General features: G+C 47.9%; 1 protein-coding gene across 2 annotated transcripts in view; it reads left to right on the top strand.

The window, feature by feature from the left end:
* Window positions 1-280: 280 nt before the first annotated feature.
* Il6r (interleukin 6 receptor) overlaps window positions 281-25,662 on the top strand; it is a 51,179-nt gene continuing 25,797 nt past the window's right edge. For both annotated transcript variants that reach the window (XR_003709450.1, XM_028753187.1), the window contains exon 1: window positions 281-365. Coding sequence is in view for 1 of the 2 variants with exons in the window: in XM_028753187.1 (XP_028609020.1) it covers window positions 281-365 (85 nt within the window). In the remaining variant the exon portion in view is untranslated. The remainder of the gene's footprint in view (window positions 366-25,662) is intronic.

Genomic DNA, 25,662 nt, shown 5'->3' with positions numbered 1-25,662 from the left:
ACCCCCTCCGGTGGCCCAGAGCGCTGGGCGATTGCGCCATCCTACTCCTCTTTCGTAACCCGGAGCCGGGGCTGCCGAGAGGAGCTTCAGCCCCGGTTCCTCAAATGTTTCGCTGTTGCCAGGACGGCCCGCTGCTGTGCGTCACGTGCAAGAGGGAAGTCGCGCCGCCACCGAGCTGAGCCACGCCGGGGCGAGCGCTCGCAGTGCGAGCTGAGTGTGGAACGGCGACTGTCCGGGCCCCGGCTGCGGAGCTGCCCCGCCGCCCCGCGTAGAAGGAAGCATGCTGGCCGTCGGCTGCACGCTGCTGGTCGCCCTGCTGGCCGCGCCCGCGGTCGCGCTGGTCCTCGGGAGCTGCCGCGCGCTGGGTAAGAGGAACCCGGAGCGGGCGTGGGGAATGTGACACTGTCTGGTTCCGTCGGCAGAGTGAGCCCCGCTGGTACTGGGTGCCAGCCTGGGCTGACCCACCTGTGCTGACGCGGTGGAGGTTCGCGCGCCCCCTGTTGCATCGAGTGCCTTTCGCTGCGTGCTCCTGTCTGTGTCTGGACAGTTACCTAAAGTCTGAGTATAGGACAGTGTGTTTTCCTGAAACCTGACTCTGGTGTCTGGTTCCCAGTGTTCCCAGTCTTACTCAACCGCATCCCGGGTCGCTCCAAAAAGAGATACCCAGAGGGCGCGCCCTAGTGGAGTAGTAGTCCCTTCTGAAGAGTCCTTTGTGCCACTGGCTCTCTCTGCTTTAGTTGTGGCACCTCGTGTGGCTCTCCTTAGTTCTACTAAATCTTGTGCCGCGTGTAATGACAGTGACCTGACGGAGAAGGGTCTGACATCATGGGCTCTGAGTCACGGATGTTCCCGCCTCACATACTTACTCCTTTAGCCAACTAGCCCTAGCATGCAGAATGCCAACACCCACATCCACCCCAGTCCTGTGAGTTTGACAGCAAAGGATGTGGGACCTCTTGGAACTGTGCCCCCGCCCCCTGCCCCAGCCCTCCCTGATTAGCAGGTGGACCAGGCGGAGGGTAGGGGCACTGTGTTTGCCTTCGCTGGACTCTGCCTTGTGGGTTTGGGCCTCTCTGTGGGCTCTGGCTTCAGGCCCAGGAGCCTGCCTGGTCTCTTCTGGAGGAACTGGGAAACTGCTTCTCTACGGGTTATTTTAGGGGCTAAGGACTTATTCGACTACATAGAGAGAGACCAAGGACACTGGGAAGATTGATCCTGTGCTGGTCATGGAGACAATGGCTTCCAGGCTTTCTTTCTGCCTGGAAGGCAGCATTCCTCAAGTTCAGCTTGGTACCCCTGTGTATATTTTCTTTATTATTATTATTATTATTATTATTATCATTATCATTATTAGACAGGGTCTCACATAACCCAGACTGTCCTCAAACTTGTGCCTCTTCTGCCTCTATCTCTTGAGCGCTGGGACTTTGGGTATTAACCACCACCCTGTATTTTGCAAATATTTTTAATCCTCTACTGGATTGACATAAAGCTTTGCAAGGATCCTGAGGCTCAGAGAGGTACAGTGGGAAGCTAGCTGTCAGGCCCAGCTGCTAGATCCCTAGCCGCTCTGTGGCTCAGTGTTCCCCTGTGGTAGGTGCCCAGTGGGCAGAGCTGAGGGCATCTGAGGCAGGCTGAGCATCACTCCTATCTGGTGGGATTCTGGGGCAGAAGACTCTGATGAACGAGAAGACCCCCACTTAGCTTTTCATGGTGCCAGGCAGGACTGAGGCCTTCCCGTCCATCTTGGGAGAGCGGGAGTGGGCCCCTCTGCCTGTCTCAGTTACTACTCAGCACACCCTAGAGCACCCCACCACTACTTCCCTTTGTTCCTAAGGAGCTGCAAGGCACTTTGGAGACAGTGAGTTCTGTTTTCCTGTGGTTCAGAGAGGACATCCAAGGGTGGGGGTGTCTTCTGGCCCGAACAGCCTTTAGAAGGCAGAACTGGGAGTCTGGGGAGGAAGTGAAAGCCCTCCCAGCTCAGAAGGAAAAGGCAGAGAAGTATAAGTCCCCAGCCCATCTCCTACACCCACACTTGCACAGCTACAAACTGGAGAGTGACAATCAAGAAACAAGCACCAAACAGGAAGTGTGGAGCAAATGACTGAGATGTTTGGCTTTAGAGAAGTGAGGCCAGCTGGAGATGGCTCCCAGGAGACACATGGGTGGGATATATATATATATATATATATATATATATATATATGCATGCTCAGGTGAGATAGCTCAGCGCGCACACCTTCATCCATCATCCTTAGTGTTTTTTGTTTTTGTGTTTCAAGACAGGGTTTCTCTGTGTAGTCCTGGCTGTCCTGGAACTCACTCTGTAGACCAGGCTGGCCTGGAACTCAGAGGTCCGCCTGCCTCTGCCTCCCAAGTGCTGAGATTAAAGGTGTGCGCCACCACCGCCCAGCAATCCTTAGTAGTTTTGCCTTCATGTATCCATCACATATTCATGTCTGTGTGAGGGTTCCAGATCCCCTGGACTGGAGTCACAGTTGTGAGCTGCCATGTGGTCCAGGAATTGATCCTGGGTCCTCTGAAAGAACAGCCAGTGCTCTTAACTGCTGAGCCATCTCTCCAGCCCCAATGTGTGGGGTTTTTATAGTTTGCCCCTCCAGGTCCTGCTAGGATTCTTCTGTGTCTTCCACCTAGGGTTCTGGACCAGCTGGGATTGAGGCTTTTGCTAGGTCAAACTTTCTAGCCGCTGACTGAGGACAGGCTGGGCATGGGCTTCAGTTCCCCTTTCCTTCTGCAAGGCAAGAGAAAACACGCAGCAGCACAGATGCCTATGTATCTAAACTTCTCTCAACTTCTGAATTCCCTTTGGGGCAACCTCTTTCCGTCTACAAAACCTACCTGCCTTCCTAGCCTCACCCTGAATCAGTATTTTTCTACATTTTTATTAGCATCAGATTTTGGCTAGGAAGGATCGATCTTTGTAAAAAAAAAAAAAAAAAATCACAATTTTTAAAACATTAGGTTTTTTTTTTATATGGAGTAGAGTTTATTCAGGGCATAGGGAGGGTAGTTAAGAGGGCAGTATAGGCAGAAAAAGGCAGAGAGAGAGAGAAGTAGAGGAGAAGAAAAGTAGAGGAGTAGGGGCCGAGCACATGGTGAGGGGGGAAGGGAATGGGGAGAGAAGGGGGAAGGGCGAGGGGACAGAGCATGAGCAAGAAGGAAGAGTGAGAGAGAAACAAGAGACCAAGAGGAAAAGAGGGTTTTTTTGTTTTGTTTTTTTGGGTTTTTTTTGGTATTTTGAGACAGGGTTTCTCTGTGTAACTCTGGCTGCCCTGGCACTCACTCTGTAGGCCAGGCTGGCCTTGAACTCAGAGGTCTGTCTGTCTTTGCTCCCCAAGTGCTGGGATCAAAGACCATGGTACCCAACCAAAAATGACAATTCTTGACCCCTGGCCATTCATTAAACACGTATCAGAAGAGCAGAGAGTGAGGTCTACACTTTCAAAAAACAAATTGTTCCTTTTGATCCCTGGGCACTGCCAGGCTTGAGGGCATTTGCCTAAATGGTCAAAAGAAATGAGTAAGAGCCCCTCCCTTGCCAGGCTCCCTGTTACCAGAAGCCTCTCCCTGCCTTGGCTCTGCCCCTTGTTTATTCGTTGCAACACATATTTACGGATTCCCCGTAAAGCCCTTGGGGACCAAGTGGGATCCGTCATGTACACTCCACCCTAAAAGGATCCTGAACGAGGCCAAAAGCAAATCCGGAGGACAGAGACAGTTCAGTCTCTTTGACTTGACACTGGGTACCAACTCTCCAGGGACAGATTGTCTCAGGAGGCAGCTAGACAGAGGAACCATTCTGACTGGTACCCCAAGGCAACAGGAGCCTGCCTGTTCTCTACTTCATCTGACAGGCATCAAACTGTGTAGGCGAAAGTGTGGCCCTAGCTGGGTTATGTAAACAAAGTAACTTCAGAGCTCCTGGCTACAAACAGATGTCTCCTCCCTCATCTGTCTCTGCAGCATGAGTGACACAAAGCCAGTCACCAGATTGAATCCAGGGCTCAAGCTATCTCAGATGAGCCAGTAATGGTTGGTATCTATTAAAACTTAAATAGAAGAAGTAAATTAATAGAAGAAGTAAAACGAGTGTGTGAGATGGCTCAGCAGATAAAGAAAGGCATTTGCTGCCGCCAGGGACCGGATGGTGGGATTACTCCCAAGGGTTGTTGTTTCTCTGGCCTTCACATATGTACTGTGGCTAGTGCATGCACATAAACAAACAAACAAATAAATGTAATTTTAAAAAAAGTTGTGCTGGGCAGTGGTGGCACACGCCTTTAATCCCAGCACTTGGGAGGCAGAGGTAGGTAGATTTCTGAGTTCAAGGCCAGCCTGGTCTACAGAGTGAGTTCCAGGACAGCCAGGACTACACAGAGAAACCTGTCTTGAAAAACCAAAAAAGAAAAACAAACAAACAAGCGTGCATGGTGGCATATGCCCTTAGTTCCAGGATCTCTGTGAGTTTGTGGTCAGCCTGGTCTCCACAGCAAGCTCAAGAAAGAGGAAAAAAGGGTGATTTCTAGAAGTGCTTGATGGTGTAACTCCTGCATATGGGAAGTTGATGCCGGAGACTGCGAGCTCTGGGTCAGCCTGAGTTACAGACATGGGATGGATGGGGGTGAAGGTGGGGTGGAAGAAACCTCAAAATAAAAAACAGAACAAACTGTGTCCTTCATCACACCTGTCACTCGAAGTACAGCAGTGGCCAGCTTTGGCTAGTGCGGCTCTGCAATCCGTTCACGGAGCTCTCCCATAACCAAAGGAAAGTGTGTCGGACAGCGCTGGGCTCGAGAGCTATGCAGCGTCTTCCAGAGCTTTCTGCTGCTCTTGTCATTCTTCCTTGACCCGTTCTCTCCTCCATCTGAGCTCATTCTGAACTCGTGATGGCTGAGGCTTGGAGCCAGAGACATGTCACTCCCCTATGACTATATGTGGCTTTAAGATTTATTTACTGTTATTTTGTGTGGATGGCTGCTTTGCTTGTATGTTTGTCTGTATACACACGAGTGCCTGGTGTCCTGGGAGGCTAGAAGAGGGTGCTGGATGCCCTAGAACTGGAGTTATAGACAGTTATGGGTCATTGTGGAGGTGCTGGGAATCCAAATGAGCCCTCTGGGAAGGCATCTAGTCTAATCTGCTGGGCTGTCTCTCCAGCCTGAGACTGTGTGTTTTCATCTAGGGATAAAAAGAGAGGAAGAAAGGAAAGAAGGAAGGAGGGAGGACAGAGAGAGGGGAGAGAGGGACAGAGGGAGAGAGGGACAGAGGGAGAGAGGGAGAGAGGGAGAGAGGGAGAGAGAAGATCTTGGAGGGGGCTGGAGCGATGGCTCAGCACTGAGGATCATTTGTTACTTTTGCAGAGGACCAGGCTTGGTTCCCAGCACCCACATGGTGCTTCTTGAAACCAGTGTCAGCTGTGGGGAGACTGTGCTGCCTCACAGGTGGCGATGAGGATGAAATGGGCTAAGTGAGACGCTAGACGGTATTCAGGGTAGTCTCCGGGACAGAGTGCTCAAATGTGTACGGCTAAGAATCCAGTTAGTCTTAAAATGCCTTTTGAATTCCTACTGTGTTGCAGGAACTATTATAAGAGGTAAGGGATAGCAGGGAATAAAACGGGCAGAGCCCCCTGGTTTACTGAAGCGGCCTCCTAGCAGAGACAGTGGGATAGAAGTGTGGTGAGGACTAATGTGCTAGAAGGGCAGCAAGTGGGGCCACGGTGCTGGGCGTGCACAGTGGGGCCACGGTGCTGGGCGTGCACAGTAGGCAGGCATAGGATGGGTGCAGAATGGATGCATCTGAAAGCCTGACAGAGGAAGGGAAACATTTAGAGACTATATGCCCCCCTCAGAAACCAAAATCCAGGGTCTCGATTGAGTTCAGCCTTGATCTTTATTTTACTCATTTACGTGTTTTGCCTGCATGAATGTCTATGCTCCACTTGTAGGCATGGTGCTTGGAGAGGGCATTGGATGGAGCCTCTGGAACTGGAGTTACAGATGGTCGTGAGCCATCATGTGGGTGCTAGGGATCAAATCCAGGTCCTCTGAAAGAACGCCCTCTTTTTGGAGACAGTCTTGCTATGTAGCCCTGGCTGGCCTGGAACTTTGTGTAGACCAGGCTGGCCTCGAATGCACAGAGATCCTTCCGCCTCTGTCTCTCAAGTGATAGGACTAAAGATGTGGGCTCAGGAGGATCTGTTAGTCAGTGAGCCATCATCTTTCTAGTCCCAGGGCTGATGTTTTAGCTGAACCTCAGCAGCCTTCACCACCCTATTTGTATCTTGCCAGCTCTGCCTGGCGGTTTCTAGTGCAGGGTGCTACTGAGGCCCGAATCCAGGGGCCTGTTCTCTGACTCACTTCTCTCCCTACCTCCTTCCAGAAAATCATTCTTTTGGGCTTCCCTTTCTGTGGTGGTTACAGTAACTGTGGCTCTGAGTGTCAACTTCATTCGAGAAACTTTGTCAGGCCCTTGGCACAACAGAGCAGCTTTAGGTGAGTGGAATGCCAGCCGGCTCTTAGCTAGGCAGGGTAGCTACGGGATAGCAGGTGTTGGATGAGTGGGTCAGAGGTCACTCTGGGGCATGTGGGAACTGAGACATCTATAGGACAACCAAGAAAGGATGCTAAATCAGGTCTGGTGGATTGCAGGTTTGTAATCACAGTACTCAACAGAGAGAGGCAGAAGTTTAAGGCCAACTTAGGCTACATGAGACCCCTGGAAGTTGGGTGTGGGGAGAAAATGGGAGTTAGAAATGTCTGTTGATCCTGAGAAGGAGTTGGCAGCAACTTGGGAATGAGACCTGAACTTGAGAGTCACCTACAGGCAGATCCCTCCATACCCCCCCCCCTTTTTTTCTTCTTTAAACAGTTTCTCTGTATATTTCCTGGGACTGGTCTTAGACTCATTATGTAAACCATGCTGACCTCGAACTCACAAAGATCAGCCTGTCTCTGCCTCCTGAGTGCTGAGATTACATCTGGCCAGATGTTACTTTTAACTTTTAGAATCACCAAGCTCAGTCTGAATGACAATAGAAAGAATATGACTCAGGGGATGGAGCTGAGGTGTTGGAGCCTTCTGATCAGATGAGATGATTAGGGAAGACTGTGACCATGACATGACAGTAACAAGGATGGTTGGTGTCCTGAGAACCCAGGACAGTGTGCCCATGAGTAGAGTGCTCTTTTTGGTTTGTTTGTTTTGGTTGTTTGTTTGGTTTGGTTTGATTTTTTTCAGACAGGGTTTCTCTGTGTACCCATGGCTGTCCTGGAACTTACTCTGTAGACCAGGCTAGCCTCAAACTCAGATTGATGGGATTAAAGGTTTGAGCCACCAACCTCCTGGTCAGAGTGCTCCTCCTCAACTACTCCTGAAAAGTCAGGTAGGTTGACCTAGACTAGACCAGTGGGTTTAACAACAGGCAGGCCACTGGTGATGACTTTGGTCTGTAGAGCTTGGTGGAATGGTGGGAGCCAATGACAGGCAGAGAGACAGCAGGTCTGGCCAGCTCTTTTGGGATTTCAGAGCTTATTTGTTGGCTAAAGTACAGTTGACAAAGAGGAGTTTAAAAAAGACTATTGAAATATGTGTGCTTTTATATGTGGACGGGAAGGATACAGAGACAAAATGATTGAAAGAAGTAAAAACTGATGGGGCAAAGTCCTTAAGTAAGTAGTAAGGAGAAAGAGGTCCAGAGAGCCTAGAAACCCTAACCCTAACCACGATCATACAGCAAGGGTGTGACAGACCAAGGTCTGAGATTGCGCTTTGAGTTTTTATTTTAGTGTGTGCGTGTGTGTGTGTGTGTGTGTGTACAGTCAGGTTCACAAGCATATATGTGCACATACATGTGGGGGGTCATATACAAGACACACATACGAAAGCCAGCCATGGTCACTAGTGTCTTCTATTGTTCTCCAGTTTATTTATTTAGATAGGGTCTCTCTGTCTGGCCAGCCAGCTTGGGGAATCCACTTCCCTCTCCCCCTAGTCCTTGTACCTTCACTTGGAATTCAGACACATACCCTTGTGTTCCGTTTTTGCATGAGTGCTAGGGGCTTGTGTGACCAGCTTTACTGATGAAGACTCTTTCCCACCCCCCCTCCTTTATTGTATGGATATTGTCAACAACCACAACTCTTCTCTGGCACAAGTACAACAAGGTCATTTCTCTTCCCAGTGTCCTCATTAGGGACTTAGGGACAGTGTACTGATTAGTGTGACCAAGATGATCCCCTTCCTGCCCTAGGAAGTTCCCATTGCCGGTTCCTAAGAACCGAAGAAAGCACTCCAGGCTGTGATGTGGGTTCAAGCCAGTGTGTCTTCTCTCACCCCGCCCCTCAGCATCCATTCATATCACTTTTAGTCTAGGGAAGGTTTTGTAAGCATATTACACTCTTCCATCTCCAGGAAGGCACCTGAGTGTTAGGGCTAGGGTGCCCAGGAGCCTCTGGGAACATTACTTTAGACCTCCAAAGATGTAACAGCGGTTTCCGATACTGAAACAAACCCCAGTAGGGGCTCAGCTGCTGCTGATCCTACGCGCCTGTTTTGATAAGAGGCAAGGCTGTGGTGTGGAGGCTTTGTCACAGGGGTGGAAAGGAGGCCAAAGTTAATAACAATTACAGTTCACACAGCGCTCAGATTGGTGAGGTTAGGTGCACTCTGAAAGCAGCACCGAGGGTTTCACCTCAGATATGACTGTAATCCACACAGCAACATTTTCAGGTGAGTACAGTCATTATCTTTGCTCTGTGGATGGAAAGAGCAAGGGCTGGAGAAAGCCCTAGCACCTGCCTTGTAAACCAGGATGGCCTTGAACATGCGATAATCCTCCCTTCTCTGCTTCTTAAATTCTGGGATTACAGATGTGTGCCACCTAAACAGAGCTTATTTATTTATTCACTTTAGATATTTCATTATATGAATATAGCCACTTCTTTTTGCCCAGGCTCTTCCCTAGGTTCTGGGCATGGAAACAAGTGCCTTGCTCATGAAGGACAAGCATACTGACAACTGAGCCATTTGCCCAAACCCAATCTCTTTAGATGGACATTTTACCACATCTCACATTGCTGTTGCAGATAGTGCTGTGGGGAATGCACCCCTCATACTTCAAAAGCATACCCACAGGATAAAGTCCTCCAGGGAAACTGATGGGTCAAATGCCCACAAGCTTTGTAATTGGAAAAGGAGAAGTTGTGCCAATTTATGCTTCAGCAAAATACAAGCACATCTTTGTCCACACACTCTATCAGTGAGTTATTAAAGTGGCATCTGGTCCAGCATGATGGCCCACACCTTTAATCCTGCACTCAGGAGGCAGACTGGGTGGATCTCTGATTTCAAGACCAGCCTGGTCTACAGAGTGAATTCCAAACCAGCAGGGCTATATAGAGATCTTGTCTCAAAAACAATACAAACAATAACAATAAAAAACCTAAAACAAAAATACAAAGTCAAACAAACAAAAACTAGCCTCTGCCAAGAACAGTCTGTGTTTTTTGCACAAAGCTTCTCTGCGTGAGGCTGGACGGGTGTTCCCTGTGCAGCAGGCATTTCATAACCAATTTGCATAACTGCCTGCTTACACTGTTCATTTTTCACTGAGCTGTGAACTTTTTTCATATTGTTTACGGAAGCTCTTACTATATAAAAAAATTGGTCTTCTCTGATACAAGTTGTAAATATTTTCAAGTTTGTCTTTTATTGTTTTGATAGCAAAGGTTTTTTGTCCCCCACCCCCAAAGATTTGCTTTGTGGTTTTTTTTTTTTTTTCCATTTTCTTTTTGAAATAAGGTTTTGCTGTGTAGCACAGACTAGCTTCAAACTTCCAAGCCTCCTGTCTCGGCCTCCTGAGTACTGGGGTTGCAGGGATGGCCCACAGTTCTCAACAAGATTTTTCTTAAAGCTACAGTTGAATTTATATGACCTTTGAATTTGTGTCATATTTAGTGAGATTTTCTTCATGTCAATATCATTTTAAGAGAGTCTTCTTTTTTCCTTTATTTTCAAGAGTTTAAAATTTAAAAAAAATTGCATCTATACTTCTAGCATTTGAGAAACAGGATTACTTGGAGTTCAAGGCCAGTCAAGTTACAGTGTAAGTTAAACCTAAATATATATATTTGGTTTTTCGAGACAGGGTTTCTCTGTGTAGCCCTGGCTGTCCTGGAACTCACTCTGTAGACCAGGCTGGCCTCGAACTCAGAAATCCGCCTGTCTCTGCCTCCCAAGTGCTGGGATTAAAGGCGTGTGCCACCACCACCCAGCATAAATATGTATATTTTAAAGAGGCTGGAGAGATGGCTCAGTGGTTAAGAGAACATACCACTGTTGCTGAGGACCCAAGTTGCCAGCCCTTGATGAGTAGCTTACAACTGCATGTAGCTCCAACTCCAGGGGATCTGATGATGTCCTCTTTTGGGACCTGTGGGTATCTGTACTCATGGGCATTAACATACACACACACACATACACACACATAAAAGCACACATAATGTATACATATACCATACACACATACAAATATACACACATGCACATACACATACACACATGCACACATACACACATACATATGTATACACATAACCACACATGCACACATATACACATACATACACACACACACACACACATGCACCCACATACACACATACCATTTTTTTTTAAATCTAAAAAAAGAAAGAATTTAAAGCTGAGATGGGCTCTGTGGGTAGACGTACTAGTGACACAAGCCCTGTGACTTGAGTTTGATCCCAAGAACAGACATAAATACGGACAGAGAGAACTGACTTTACAAAGTTGTCCTCTGAGCCATTCAGACATACAGAGTAACACCCTACCCTCGAGCTGGTATTTGAACCCAGGAATTTGAGCATTTTGAGCACACCAGGCAAGTGATCCACCATTGAGCTCAATTTTTTTTTTTTAATTTATTTATTTATTTATTATATGTAAATACACTGTAGCTGTCTTCAGACACCCCACAAGAGGGTATCAGATATCATTACAGATGGTTGTGAGCCACCATGTGGTTGTTGAGATTTGAACTCATGACCTCTGGAAGAGCAGTCAGTGCTCTTAACCACTGAGCCATCTCACCAGCCCGAGCTCAATGTTTTAATTATTATGTCTTTCTACTATGCTATAAATCGTGCAGGACTAGTCTCATTTTCTCTCTCTTTTTCTTTTTTTCAAATTTTTCCTGGCTATCTTGAGTTGTTTACTTTCCATTTGAACTTTAGAATAAACTTCCCTACTTTAGCTGCCTCTTAAAAATCCAGTTGTGTCTTTTCCTCCTACCCTCACAGGTCTCACTGTAGCCTGAGCTGGCCACAAACTACGCAGAGCCGGGTGTTGGGGCACATGACTGTAATCTCAGCACTCAGGAGATGGAGGCAGAGAATCAGGACTTTAAGGCCACCTTTAGCTACATATCAAGACCGACCATGAAATCCTATCTCAGACAAACAGATATAGAAACAAACAAAAAAACTTACGTCATAGACTAGGCTATCCTTGTACCTTCAGTGGACTTTTAGGTGTGTGCACCACATTCCACCGTTTTACTGGTATAAATTTCAGGGATTAGGAAGTGCAGGTTCTTCGTAACGGAGAGCCTTCTTGTTCTGAGAGACTTGCTGGGGCTAATTCATAGAGGCTGAGCTGGGGCTGCAGAGCTGGGACCTGGTGTGCTGTCATTACCACCATTCTGGACTGCTTCTTTTCAGGTGCCGTGTGTGTGTGTGTGTGTGTGTGTGTGTGTGTGTGTGTGTTACATGTTACTATAGGTGTGTGCACATGTACATGCAGAGACAAATACATGCGTGCATGTAGTGCATGTAAAAGCCAGAGATAGACAGTTGGGGGTCTTTCCTCAGTGATTTTGCACCTTTTTTGAGATGGAGGTTCACTGAACCAGAGCTCATCGCTTCTGCTGGGCTGACTGGACCAGCTCATGTCCTCATGCAGGCACTTTGCTGACTGAGCCATCCTGCAGATCCCAGGGCTCTCTCCTATATCGTTCTTGATCAAAGACCTACAAAACAGTGCTCGGAGGCCTTCTGTTTCCTTCTTTCTCTTTTCACAAAAATGGCAGCAAGAGGAAAATGCAGGGGCCAGATCAGTCTCATGACGGGGACATGGGGACGGAGATAGGCACTGAGCTGTGGCTCCCTCCATCTTGCTAGAATCTTGGGGAAAGAGCAACAGGCCCTACGTCAGCAGATGAAGGGAGCTAGGCAGGGAGAGGACCTCTTTAGGTCAGTAGCCATGGAGGGAGTGTGCTGTCAGGCACCGTGCTCCAAAACACTGCTAACTCCCATGTCTGGATGCTGGTTGCCAAGGCACAGCAAGGCCTACAGAGGCTGGAGAGAAGAGAGGGCCAAGGAGGGATGATGAGGGAGGTCTGTGATTTCCTGGGACAGGCTCCACCTGGTGACCCATTAGATTCTCCAGGAATCTCCTGGGACCATCCTCATCCTTGATCCTTGATGCCCCCAACTCCCCCTAGCAGGGTAGGCAGGCATAGCTCATACTCTCAATGGCAGGCTATGTGGCTGGCCAATGTCTATCTTAGTCATCACAACCTTCTGATGCTACTTGGCCACTGTCCTTCCTAACCCTGGGCTCAGGATCTTTTTTGTAAGTCCATCCTGGATGTGACAAGGTCTTTTCTTCTCCTTTCCTTTCCTTTCCTTTCCTTTCCTTTCCTTTCCTTTCCTTTCCTTTCCTTTCCTTTCCTTTCCTTTCCTTTCCTTTTCTTTTTTTTACTGGACCCATGCTGTGTATTGTCTGAGCTAGGCTGAGCTACTGTCAGAATACCAGGACTACTCTGTGGAGTCTGAAGGTCTCTGGAGGTGAGGGGAGCCTGCTGACCCTGAGGGAGCTTCTTGATGATGAAGCTTCAGGAGAACTGCAGTGTGAGCCAAGGGAGGGATGGCTCCCCTCCAAGAGAGCTCATCTCATTATGAGTCAGCTCCAGAGCTTTGATTCCCCCATCCACGGGGTGGCATGGGAGCTGGAGGAGGGTGAGTTTGGTAGATTTGCCTTGGGACAGCCTAAGAGAGATACGTAAGGTTCCTGATTACCACTTCTGACCCACCTTCCAGAAACATGGAAACCCTGACTGTATGTGGGCCAGGTTCTTGGTTAGATCCTAAGATCATGGTCAGAAATGGGAAGAGAAGCCCTTTTATGTTGAACTGCTAGGAAAGCTAATGGATGTGGGGTGGACACAAACTCAGAGCCCAGAGCCCAGGGCGTAGTTTTGGCTACACTGGTCTGTTTCTCTATGGAACAAGCAGTGGGTCCGAACCCTTCGAGAATCCTGAGATTTTTGAGTGGTGCCTTGCTCAGCACCTGGATCCTGGTGCAGCATGTTCCCACAGTGGGTTCCAGACCAAAGTTACCAGAGTCCCTGTGAGGAAATCAGTGATAGGGAGGGCCTCCTCTGGCCTCTAATTTCTTCATTGCTTAATATGGGGGCAGGGCAGCAGGATTGCTCTCTTCAGATATCTCTCCTCTGACTAGTTCATACTCTTGGAGAGATAACCTGCCCAGACCTTCTTAGCCTGGGGTTATATGATTTTCTCTGAAGAAGCCAGGGGACCCAGTGTTTTTCTGTTTTGGAGCTAGTCAGACAGTGAGTCTGGGTCAGCACCCACAGTTACTTTTTTGTGGGGCCACACAAGGCCTTCCTCACATGGGTGTATGGTCCACTGGGTAGATGGGGAGGAAGGCTGAGCCAAGGTAAATACTGACTCTGTCAAATACAAGGTAAATACAAGCAGGTACAAGGAGTACAGGCCCATTAGTGGGCTGCAGGGCTGGTGTCCTGCCAGGAGCCATTAATCTGAGAAATGTTTGGGAGCTGACTCAGAACAGGGCAAGGGCTACAACACAGCCTGAAGTGTTGTCTGGCTGGGGCCTGCAGTCCGGATCTTGGAGGAGTCATGGAGAAGAGGTTCAGGTGTAGGGCTACTAGGGAGAGTGGGAGATTCAGAGGCAGAGGGGGCATCATACAGTTGCTGTTAGTAAGGGGCAACAGAAGAGGACTCTAGCCCCACCCCCAGGGTCCTCTAGGGGTGGTGGGCTCTAGGGTGGAAGAGATGACTCCCTCTCCTCCCCTGTCTTCCTCAGAACTCAGGCATCCACAGGCTCCTTGAAGCTGGGAAGGTATGAAGAAAGCTCACAGAGGAGAGGAAATTAGATCAGGGAAACAGGCTGGTGAGTGGCCTGGAAATGTGCACGTGTGCTTGTGTGTGTGCATGTGTGTGTGCATATGTGTGTGCATGCATGCGTGTGTGCATTTGCATACATTTGGGTGTGTGTGTGCATGTGTGTGTGCTTGTGTGTGCATGCATGCGTGTGTGCATTTGCATACATTTGGGTGTGTGTGTGCATGTGTGTGTGCATATGTGTGTGCATGCATGCGTGTGTGTATGTATATGAACGTGTGCATGGAGTGGGGGGGGGTCAGAGAGGCCCTGGGGTCAGGTGGGAGAGAGGCTGGCTTCTCCCAGCTCACCTATGCCTAGTGTGCATGCCCCCCTCACTGGCTGTGAGATTTGGAGTCAATCTCATTGGGGTCAGTCCCATTTCATTTTTGAGAGAGGTCCTCACTCTGTAGCTCAGGCTGGCCTTAAACAAACTCACAATTCTTCTGCCTCCGCCTCCTGAGTGTTGGGATCATGGGCTCTATGGTGCCTGACTAGGTTCTTTAATTTCTCTGACTTTTTGCCTCAACAGTGAGACCAGGGGTGGGAATGGTGTGGACAACACCCCTGTCCCTGCAGGATTTCTGAGAGCTCAGTAAAATGCCCAGTATGCAGTGAGCATCCTGTAAAGATGGCTTAAGTACCATCACACCGGAAGATGGGCGGCTGGTTCTAGCCCTTATGTGGAGAATGCAAGGAGAGGTGACTGTGAACACTGGGGATTTGCTTAACCCCATGAGACCTGAGTTTGCATCTGTTTCTGCTTGGACATGAGTTGCCTACAGGCTCCTGACATACCCTTCACCCTTCCCAACTCCGCCACACCAAGTTCCTTTCTTTTTTTTCTTTTTTCTGTTTTTCTGATCCTTTGGCTTTTAAAATTATTCTACTTTATTTTACTTTTTAGTATTTTGAGATAGGGTTTCTCTGTGTAGCCCTGGCTGTTCTGGAACTTGCTCAGTAGACCAGGCTGGCCTGGAACTCAGAGATCTGCCTGCCTCTGCCTCCTGAGTGCTGGGATTAATCAGCATGCACCACCACCACCTGGCTGCTTTTTTTCTGTTTTTATTAAAAGAAATTATTTTCATACAATATATTCTGGTCATGCTTTTCCTCTCTCTCAACTCCTTTCAGATCATCCCTATCCACCCAACTCCATGTTATTTTTTCTCTCCCTCTTAAACAAGCAAGCAAACAAACAAATAATAATAAAATAAACAAAAACAAAACCCACAAACACTTAAAATCACAAAAACACAAAGCCAGAAACCAAAATATGTAAGCACAAGACAAATAAGACAAACCAAACCAAAAACCTCAAACAAAAGTTAAATGAGACAAAAAATGTCTACAAAAATATCCTTGAGTCCATTTTATGTTGGCTGTCTGCTCCCGGGCATGGGGTCTACCCTGAAGTGTGGGTAGTGTATCCAGTGAGACTCACTGCAGACAGTTCTTGGTTAGATGAGGGAGTCCTATCCACTTAACCCCTCTCAGCACTGGGACCCATCAGGCTTGACTGTGCAGGCCCCTGTGCATGCTACCACAGTTCTGTGCTTTCATGTGTGCATCAGTCCTGTTGTGTCTGGAGTGCACCGTTTCCTTGGAAACACCTCTGGCCCTTACACTCTTTTCACCTCCTCTTCAGCATAGCTCCCTGAGCCAGAGGAAAGAGTCTGATCCTATTTAGGACTGAGTCTCTCTCTCTCTCTCTCTCTCTCTCTCTCTCTCTCTCTCTCTCTCTGCATGTTGACTGGCTACACACCATCCAATTGCACAGCCACGTCCACTTTAGTACCTTGAGAGGACTTTCAGGGTGACGCCCTGCAAACCAAGAGGCTGAAGCCGCCCCTTGGGCTGCCTGGAGTGGGGCAGTGGGATGGGATTAGCAAGCACATGTTAAGCCTGTGTCCTCGGTGACAGGCCTGCAGCTGGTTCACTGCTTACATAAACAGGGTCAGGAAGCTCAACTTGTTTGTGCTGGCAAGAGCAGCAGTTGCTTCGGGAGAAGTTGAGAAACATGTCATCGTGTGCATACTTTTCTCCCTGGCTATTGACATTTGCAAGTTTACATGAGGAGGGAGAGGAGCTGGGTCAACAGCAACAGCTGAGTAACCTAATGGAGAGGGAGCCCCACTTTGCAGAACTATGTTGCAAAGTCCTCAGTAGAGGAGGGTTTACCGTGGGGCCAGTGTCCCAGAGAGAGAATGTAGGCCACACAGGCATGGAATCAAGGAAGGTAGGGAGAATTTCCCTCCCCTAGAGATGTCAAAGGAGAGGAAAAGCATCAGTCTGAGAGCCCTGGAACGGCCTTGCCATCAACTATCCCCCCCCATAACCATCCACAGATAACGTGTATGTTTCAAGTTGGCCTTGCCTGTGGGAAACAGAGGTGCCTCTGAGAAGTAATAACTGGGGAGTGACAGGACAGTGGATAGCAGGAGCAGGACTCTCAGGGGCCCCCAGACCACAGTCTAAACTCTCATTGCAAATGGGCCCTGTCAGGGGCCCCACAGTGCCTATAATCCATGGGTAAGGCCAGGTGCTACATGCCTTTTGAAGCCCGAGGCAGGAGGATCACTATCACTTTGAGGCCAGTCTAGAGCCACATAGCAAGAGCCTGTTAAAAAAATGAACAAAACTCAGCAAGACACTATGAAAGCCTAACCCTAACCAGCCAGCCAGCATCCCAGCTGTGGCTAGATCACACACCATGTGTCCAGAGGGGCAGGGACACACTTGGGGAGACTGGCAGGGATATTATGCATTCTTTCCTGATTTTAGTCCCACCTGAGGTACTTCTGTCCTCCCTGTAGAGTCTCATTAGGAGCATGGGACGCAGCGACCTTCCTTTCTGGATGTGACACGCCTTGGCAAGGACCAGGAAGACTCACAATCCTCAGATGCCCTCTTTTCTCCTGCCTGTGATGCTTTGTGATGTACCAGGAGCTGGGTGTCTGGAGCTGGCTCCTTTTCAAGGTCACTGCAGTGAGAAACAGAAGCAGGGAGAGATGTGGCCACTGTCACAGAGGCTGGCATGGGAGGTGCCCAGTCTGCACATACCTTAGCAGGGGCCTCCTCTGTCAGCAGAGCCAGTGCTTATCCATCCTCTTGGAGGGTCTCACACAATGCTTGTCCTTCCCTGTGGGGCTCCCTTCCCTCAGGCCCCAGCAGTTCCCCAGGGGCTCCCTTCTGAATTCCTTAAATATACGGTTCCCTTTTTATGAACTGGTTCTGGGCAATCTGTTTATCGAACTCCCAGTGGTTTCTCAAGGCCTTTCTCGTGTTTCTCTTTGCTCTTTAGAAGGATTTATCTCTCCTCTCCGTTCTCAGCATCAGGAACATTTTATTTCAGAGTAGGCAGGATTATGCGTAGTTTTAAGGCCCCCAGGAATCTGGAGATTGGACAAGATAGTGGTACGGAAAAGGGGGAGAAGACAGCGTGGAGCGGATGTGTAGTAGCTGCCAGCACGCTCTCTTAGTGGAGTCGTGTGACCTCGTACGTAACACTGCACAGAAAATGCTGAATTCTTCGGGAGGGGACAGGCTTAAGCTTGCTGCCTGACTGTCACAGGCTGAGCAATTGTTCAGATGTTGTGTGCTCTTTGCGGAATTTCATCCTGTGTAGCAGCTGCCACACCCCACGCTGCCTTCCGGGCATGGGAGGGAGCCTGTGATCACTGGGCCAGTCTCACAGGAAGAGTACTCCTGGAGTGTGCACCCACCTGATTCCCTGCTGTGCGTCCTCCAGTGGGGTCTACTGAGACGGAGTCCTGGCCACCTTCAAAACAGGAGACATCCAGATGGAGAAAATGGAGGCGGAGCCCAAAGATGGTTCCTTGTGTCCCTTCCAGAATCAAGCTTGCTGGGAAGGGCAGGCTGAGAGTGAGGAGTCTAGTCAGTGACAAAGAAGAGCTACAAGGGTGGGGTGGACACTCTGGTCTGAAAGTGTTTGAGAACTTGCCTGTCTGAAGTCCACCTCCATCACCAGGATTGCACACAAGCTGCACACCCCCACCCCACTCCACCTCACCCCACGTAATACCTGGGATCAGTATGTAATGTCTTTGTTTAAAGAAAAAAATATGAGCAAGGTAAATATCTTTAAAACCTGGGAAAGCCAGATTCGTGTTGTGCCTATCGTCCTGCTCCTACTGAAGGAGAAGGATCTTTTCGGGGCCAGCTTGGGGAATGTAGGTACACCCTTGTCTCAGAAAACAAAGCAAACATAGCAAAGCTCACTGGAAGAGGAAAGGAAGAGAAAGAAGCCACTGGTATTTCATCCTCTGGCTGGGCAGGCAGAGGTCCAGAGGGTGTTTCCAAGACTTTCCCTTCCTCCGTTTCAAAGAACTGCTACTGAGGCTGTCTGACCACTATCCAGGACCTAAGGGCTAACACAGGGCTGAGTCAGGAGGCAGAGCAGTGGGCGGTGGGCGGTAAGGCTGTCCCTTTGGACTGGCACTGAGCTCTTTTGTCCTGGCCTCCCCACTGAGAACGTCTTTTGATTGTTAGGCACACTGTGCTTCTGAGATCAAAGTTAACACAGTGTTTTTTTTCACAGTCTCAGATGAAATATGTTTTGAAGCAGGGCTGACAGGCATCACTTACAGATGGGCTTTATAATTAATTGTTCCTGATTTTAAAAAGAAAGAAAGAAAGAAACCAGTGACTCAGTTTTAAAGATTCAGAAGACCATTAGTTGAGTTCTGTGGCGGAGGAAGTGACCATTGTGCTGCGCTTTATGGCTCTGCTTTTGTGGAAAGGAAAAGAAAGACTGTTGGGGGGGGGGCGTGTCAGTGTTTCTCCCAGTTACCTGAATATATTTCCCATTGTTTTCAAGGGTAGTAACTGAACAGTTCTGGCCAATATGCAAGTTACCCACCAACCATGCAAAGGTTTCTATTGGGAGGGAAAGGGATAGGGAAGTGGGCAGAGAAACATTTTTCTTGGAACTGACTAGTGCAGGACAGAAGCGAGCTATGCAGAGAATCCTGGCTAGATCCAGTGCAGGGTCTGCCCACTGGGCCTCATGGAGGACTTCACTTGGACCACTGTGTCATCCACCACCGGTGCTTCTGGGAGTGCAGTGTGGAAACCTTGTCCGTGAGAATCCTATTTCAGACAAGCATGTAACGAGCGCCACTGTGTTCCCTGGTGCGAGGCAAACAGGATCTTATGGTCTTGCAGTCCTGGCTGCGTGGTAACCTGTAGGGCAGTTATGCATCACTTCATAATGGGGACGTGCTGTAAGAAATGTGTCGTCTGATGGTTTTGTTGATGTGCAGATATGGTAGAGTTATGCAATCCTTGATGTTTTGGTCAGTCACTTGATGTGGTCTCTTGATACTATCACGAGGTGAGGTAAGCAGATGTGTGTCTCTTGACAGCATAATGTGGCATACTGTTTTACAGCAAAATTTTGTTATTTCTTTTAAGATTGGGCTGCTGGGCGTTTGTGCACACATGCATGTGGAGGCTAGGGTTGGCCTAGGCGTGTTCTATAGTCACTTTCTGAAACTTTATTCATTTATTTTTCATTTAAAACAAAATCACATCTAAAGCCTGGCAGTGGTGGGGCATGCCTTTAATCCTAGCACTCAGGAGGCAGGGATAGGGGAAGGGGCATCTCCCAGTTGAAGGCCAATCTGATCTACACAGTGAATTCCAGGATAGCCAGGCCCTACAGAAAAAACTCTATTTTAGGGGAAAAAAATCACATCTATTTATTTAGTGTGGGTACACATGCTGCACGGCATGGACGCGGACGTAAGAGGACAACTTTGAGGAGTTGGTTCTCGCCTCCCACCACATGGATTCTAGGGGCCAAACGCAGGCTCTCAGGCTTGTCAGTAAGTGGAGGCATTCCATTGGCTCTTGCCACCTCAGTTTTCTTTTCTTTTCTCTTTCCTTCTTTTTTTTCTTTTTTCCTTTTCCTTCTTTCTTTCTTTCTTTCTTTCTTTTTTTTTTTTTTTTTGACAGTGTCTCACTGAATCTGGAACAGGCCAGTTCAGCTAGGGTAGCTTGGCAGCAAACCCCAGGAATCCTCTTGCCTCCAGCTCCCTAGCACAAGCATCACAGGCAGTTGCTGCTGTGCCTGGGTGTCATGTGGGGCTTGGGTATCAAACTCGGGTCCTTACACTTGTGAGGTCACCACTCAATTGTGTTGAACCATTTTCCCAGTTGTATTAAAAAAAATTAGTGTGTATGTATGTGTGTGTACATGTTGTGTGACTGTGCTTGTGCATGTGTGTGTGTGACTGTGCTTGTATGTGTGTATGCTCATGTGTGTGTGAGCAATGCACACAGATGACATGCACACATGTAGACATTAGAGGACAATCTTGAGGAGTCAGTTCAATCTAGCCATCTTGGATCTAGGGATCAAACTCAGGTTGCCAGGCCTTTGTGTTTCAGAAGTCCACATCTCTCTCTCCCTCCCCCTCTTCCTCCTTCCCTCCCTTCCTCACTTCTTCCCTCCTAGGATATAAAGCTCTCAACTACTGCTGCAGTGCCATACCTGTCTGCTTTCCAATATGATGAATAAGGGATTACCCCTATGAAATTATAAACAAGCCCCCAATTAAATGCTTTCTTTTATAAGAGTTGCTTTGGTCGTGGTGTCTCTTTACAACAATTGAATAGTAGTACCTAAGACAAAAGTATAGCACTATGCCTGGCTAAAACTTAAAAAAGGAATAGAAATACATTCTGAAGTAAGCATGCTTATAACTCTATCACTCAGCCATACCTGGTCCCTATGCTATACCCTTATCTGACTCAGTAGGTTGGTCCACACCAGTGGCACTGCAGACATGTGCATATCATGCTGTGGTGTGACCTCACAGTGTGACCTCACAATAACTGGCCATGAACTGCACCAGAATGACTGCAGTTCTAATCTTATGGGCCTTACACTGTATGTGAGTCTTACTCTGTATGTGGCCTGTGGTTGACCAAAACATCTTGTACCCATGACTAGTTCAGGATGGTGGCCTGAGCAGATGCCAAAGAAAGTATGAGCTGTCCATGGTTGTAGGACTTTCATCTGCTGTGCACTGGTGCTCCCAGGCTGCCCTGTGAATTCTGATACTCACTCCTCAGCTGCATAGGGCTGCTGCCAGCATTGCAACGGAGCCACCTGCCAGCAGAGACTCTTTTTTTCTTTTTAAAAAAGATTTATTCACTTAATGTATATGAGCATCCTGTTGCTGACACACCAGAAGAGGGCATCGGATCCAACTACAGATGGCTGTGAGCCACTATGTGGTTGCTGGGAATTGAACTCAGGACCTCTAGAAGAGCAGACAGTGCTTTTAACCATTGAGCCATCTCTCCAGCCCCTTTGGTCAGTATTTCTATCTAAGCTCCTCTATGTTAAAAACATAGACATGAGCTTGATGCCTGTGTTAGGTTTTATCCTTATAGCTGCTTTGTCCAGGAGAAATAGAAGGGTGTATTGATACATTAAGCTGGAGGGCCTTCAGATCTGCCAGACTTTACCCCATTCAGACCAGGCGCACACCTGTACAGGTGCACACCTGTAACTCGGGATTCAGGAGGTGCAGACATGGGTATCAAGGTCATTCTCAGTTATGTAGTTTGAGGCCAGCCTGGGCTACAGGAGACCCTGGGGTATGGTTACAGTTTCAGAGGGTAAGTCCATAACCATCACAGTGAGAAGCATGGTGGTAGGCCAGCATGGTGCTGGAGCTGCAGCTGAGACCTTAGCATCCTCATCTGCAGATAACAAGCAGTGAGATGAATGGAGGAGAGGAAAGACCCTCAGTGTTTTCCTCCAACAAAGCCACACTTCCAACAAGACTACACCTCCAGCAAGACCACACCCACAGAAGACCACACCTCTACTAGCAAGACCACACCTCCTGATCCTTTCCAAACAGTCCCACTAATCAGAGACAAACATTCAAACAGTTGAGCCTATGGGGCCGTTCTCATTCAAACACCACAGCCCTGGAAACAAAGTTGAAACCTCAGATAATGGAATACTAAACTGAGGTGAGAGTAAGCAAATGACACCCACACACTGTGGAAACAGGACTGAAAACAGCACAGCACAGGAGAATACATATGAAGCTCAGAGACCAAAAGGAACAAAAGAGGAAGGGGCCCATGGGTAACCAACTTACTCTTTAAAGTAGGGAAGGAAGAGGGCTAGCAAGATGGCTCAGTGGGTAAAGATGCTTGTTGCTCAGCCTGATAACCTGAATTCAGTCCCCCGGGTTCTACGTGATTGAAGGGAAGAATGCCCACACGTTGTCTTCTGGCTTCCACATGTGCCATGGCAAGTGCAACCCCATAATAGATAGATAGATGGATGGGTGGATGGACAGATGGACAGATAGACAGACAGATAGATGGAGATAGATAATGTGATAAAAAGTTTTAAAGTAATGGAGGACAAACTGCCAAATGTAAAGTACATATAAGACAGGAAGTTGTAGATCAGGGGACCAGAGCCACCTTCAGAGATAACAAGTGTGCTAGTTTCAGGGGAATCTCCTGGGTGTTTTATGCTTCAAAATTTTTATGAGTAGTACATATATTAATTTGCATATGCTCAGCAGTGTGTAAAATAATTGCAGAACAATGAAATGCTGAAAGGTTGTCATTGAAGAATATGTACAAATGCTTGCTAGAACGAAGGCCCTCTTCCAAGAGTCCCCTTAGCACCATCTGAAGCACCAACTTCTCCAGCTCTGTCATCCCTCAGGCTATTCCTGTGAGCACTGTGAGTCTGCTCCAGAGACTGCATTTCTCACAGGTGGGGCTCTCTGGTGCCCAAACCTGTCGCTCCCCCATGTTGGAGCCTTGGGTGCTGATTGACAGAGGGAGGACCTTCCATACTCACTGTAGGCCAGAGAAGTCTAGGAAGCCTCCTCAAACTCTCCTAGTTACAAGGTGACTTGCTATTTTTATTTTATTTTATCTTATTTTATCTTATTGAGACAAGGTCTGACTTTGGAACCCTGACTGTCCTGGAATTTAGACAGAGACTAATAGAGACTCTACTAAGTTTAAATGTGTTCTTCACCATGCCTGGCTATTAAAAAAAAGATTTATTTTATTTTTATTTATTCATGTATGTCTTTGTAAGTTGGCAGTTCTCAATCTGTGAGTCAGTGGCCTCTATGGCAAATCTCTATCTCCAAAAATATTTACATCATGATTCATAACAGTAGCAAAATTACAGTTATGAAGTAGCAATGAAAATAGTTTTATGGTTGAGGGTCACCACAACATGAGGATTAAAGGTTTGCAGCATTAGGAAGGTTGAGAACCACTGGTGTAAGTGTATGCTACTGTGTATGAGTTCTTTCCGAGATCAGCAAGAGTTATAGCAGTTGTGAGCTGCCAATGTGGGTGCTGGGAACAGAACTCAGGTCCTTGGAAGAGATGCCATCACTCTTAACTACTCATCCATCTCTCTAGCCTCTGCCATTATTTTTTCACCCATAAATCCAAGACTCTGGAGGTAGAGAGGAGAACCGTGGCCACCATTCTGACTTGTACCTATTGGACCATCCTCTGTAGCATAAAGGATGTCCACATACCAGGCAGAAGCCCTGCTTTCTGATGCAGCCTTTGTGATCGTGGTCAGGTTGCCCTGACTTGATGTTTGCAATTTACTTCCTCCCTCCTCTCTGATGGTCGCTGAGGAGAGTGTATGGGAGAGCTCATACGCAAGCCAGACCTCTTTCTAAGCAGGAAGGCTTTGAAGGCCCAAGAGAGTCTTGTGCTTATCCTCAGTGTCAGGAACACGTGGGGACGTGAGGTCAGGCACTCTGGCCACAGCTGGCTTCTCCAAGTCCTTGGCCAGATGTATTGCTGACTCTTGCTGATTTGAAGTTAAGTGTTTGGTTTGAAGAACCACTTATGCCTAACCTGAAAAGGCCATGTTCCCTGGACTCTGTTTCCTCAGCCAGTGGGACTACTTTTATACAAGTCTCATTTTATCTGTCTATTTATCTATTTATCATAGATTCTGTGAGTCTATAATCTATAGTCTGTACTAAGAAAAAAAGTGGATTTGCCCCTCTAGTCTGTTTTTCGAGCCAGGCTGGCCTTAAACTTTTGGTGATCTCCTTGCCTCAGGCTCCCAAATGGAGCCTATAGATGTGAGTCTCCATGCCTGCTCAGTGTTCCCTGAGTCTTTAATCGTTGTTTTCCTTAAGTATAGCTTATGGTTTTTTTTTTTCTTCAGGGAATGAAGAACGTATTTGTTAGTTTTTACTTCCCAACTTAGTCCCTATAATAAAAACATCTGTGCCTAGGTGTTTACATGATGGTGGGTATTAGGGTCCTGGTTGGAGCAGAGAGAGTCTGAAACCTTGGTTCTTTTCTCCCTGTTCCTAGTAATTCTCAGTGTTGGTCACCACGTATAAAATGGGCCAGTGTGCAGCCACTCACGCTGAGACTTCTTGTGCATTCGTGAACGCTGGGTTCCCACTTGAGAACCTGACGCTAGGTGAAGTCATAAGGTCCCTTGTGCATTCATCAATTGCAGAAGGGTAGCTGCCATGTGCCAGACACCACTCTTGACACTGAGATAAAGCAAGGTGCTTGTCCTTGTGGTGCCTGAGTCTGTCTGTTTGCCTGTCTGTCTGTCTGTCTCTCTCTCTCTCTAACTTAGAGAGAGGAGTGGTTCTCTTTTATTTTTTATTTGTTTGTTCATTTATGTATTAATTGATGTTTTGGAGACAGGCTTTTCTACGTTGCCCTGGCTGTCCTAGAACTTGCTCTGTAGACCAGGCTAGCCTCAAACTTGTACAAGCTGTCACAGAGTGTTCCCAAGTGCTGTGATTAAAGGTGTGGGCCACCATATCCCGGCTTATTTTTAATGATTTTTAAAATAATAAACATAAATGATCATATCATCATGTGTGTGGTATATGTGTGTGTTCTGTGGGCTTGCCGCAGCACCCGTGGTCAGAGGACAACTATTGGGAGCCGGTTCTCTTTGTTCAACTCAGGTCCTCCGGCTTGCATGGCAAGGATGTTAACGTACTGAGCCATCTTGCTGGCCCCGCCTCTCAAGTCTTGAGGTAAAGACTTGGAGCAATGAGTGGAGATGGCACAAGTATGAGCTTTAATTCAGCTGGGAACGGAGACTTCCATTAGGAAAGGGGGGTCGAGGCTGAGCCCTGAAATACACATGATGTTCTACTGTGGGGATGGCATGGGGGAAGAAAAGGGAAGTATCAGGACAGGCAGAGCATAAGGGAGAGAGGGAGGGAGAGGCTCTGGATCTTCCTGGGTGTTGACAGGAGGCTTAAGAGGGCAGAAAGGCACTCTGGGGCTTCAGAGCCTCTGGATCTTCAATCTTTGGGCAGGATCAGGTCCTTAAAGGTTTGTTTCTTTTCTTTTCCTTTTGTTTCCCTCCTCCCTTCTCTCTTCC

Source organism: Grammomys surdaster, unplaced genomic scaffold (genome assembly GCF_004785775.1).
Source record: "Grammomys surdaster isolate TR1022 unplaced genomic scaffold, NIH_TR_1.0 125946, whole genome shotgun sequence".
Lineage (NCBI taxonomy): Eukaryota > Metazoa > Chordata > Mammalia > Rodentia > Muridae > Grammomys > Grammomys surdaster.
The sequence above is the reverse complement of the archived record's forward strand: the minus strand, read 5'-3'. Positions and strand labels throughout refer to the sequence as shown.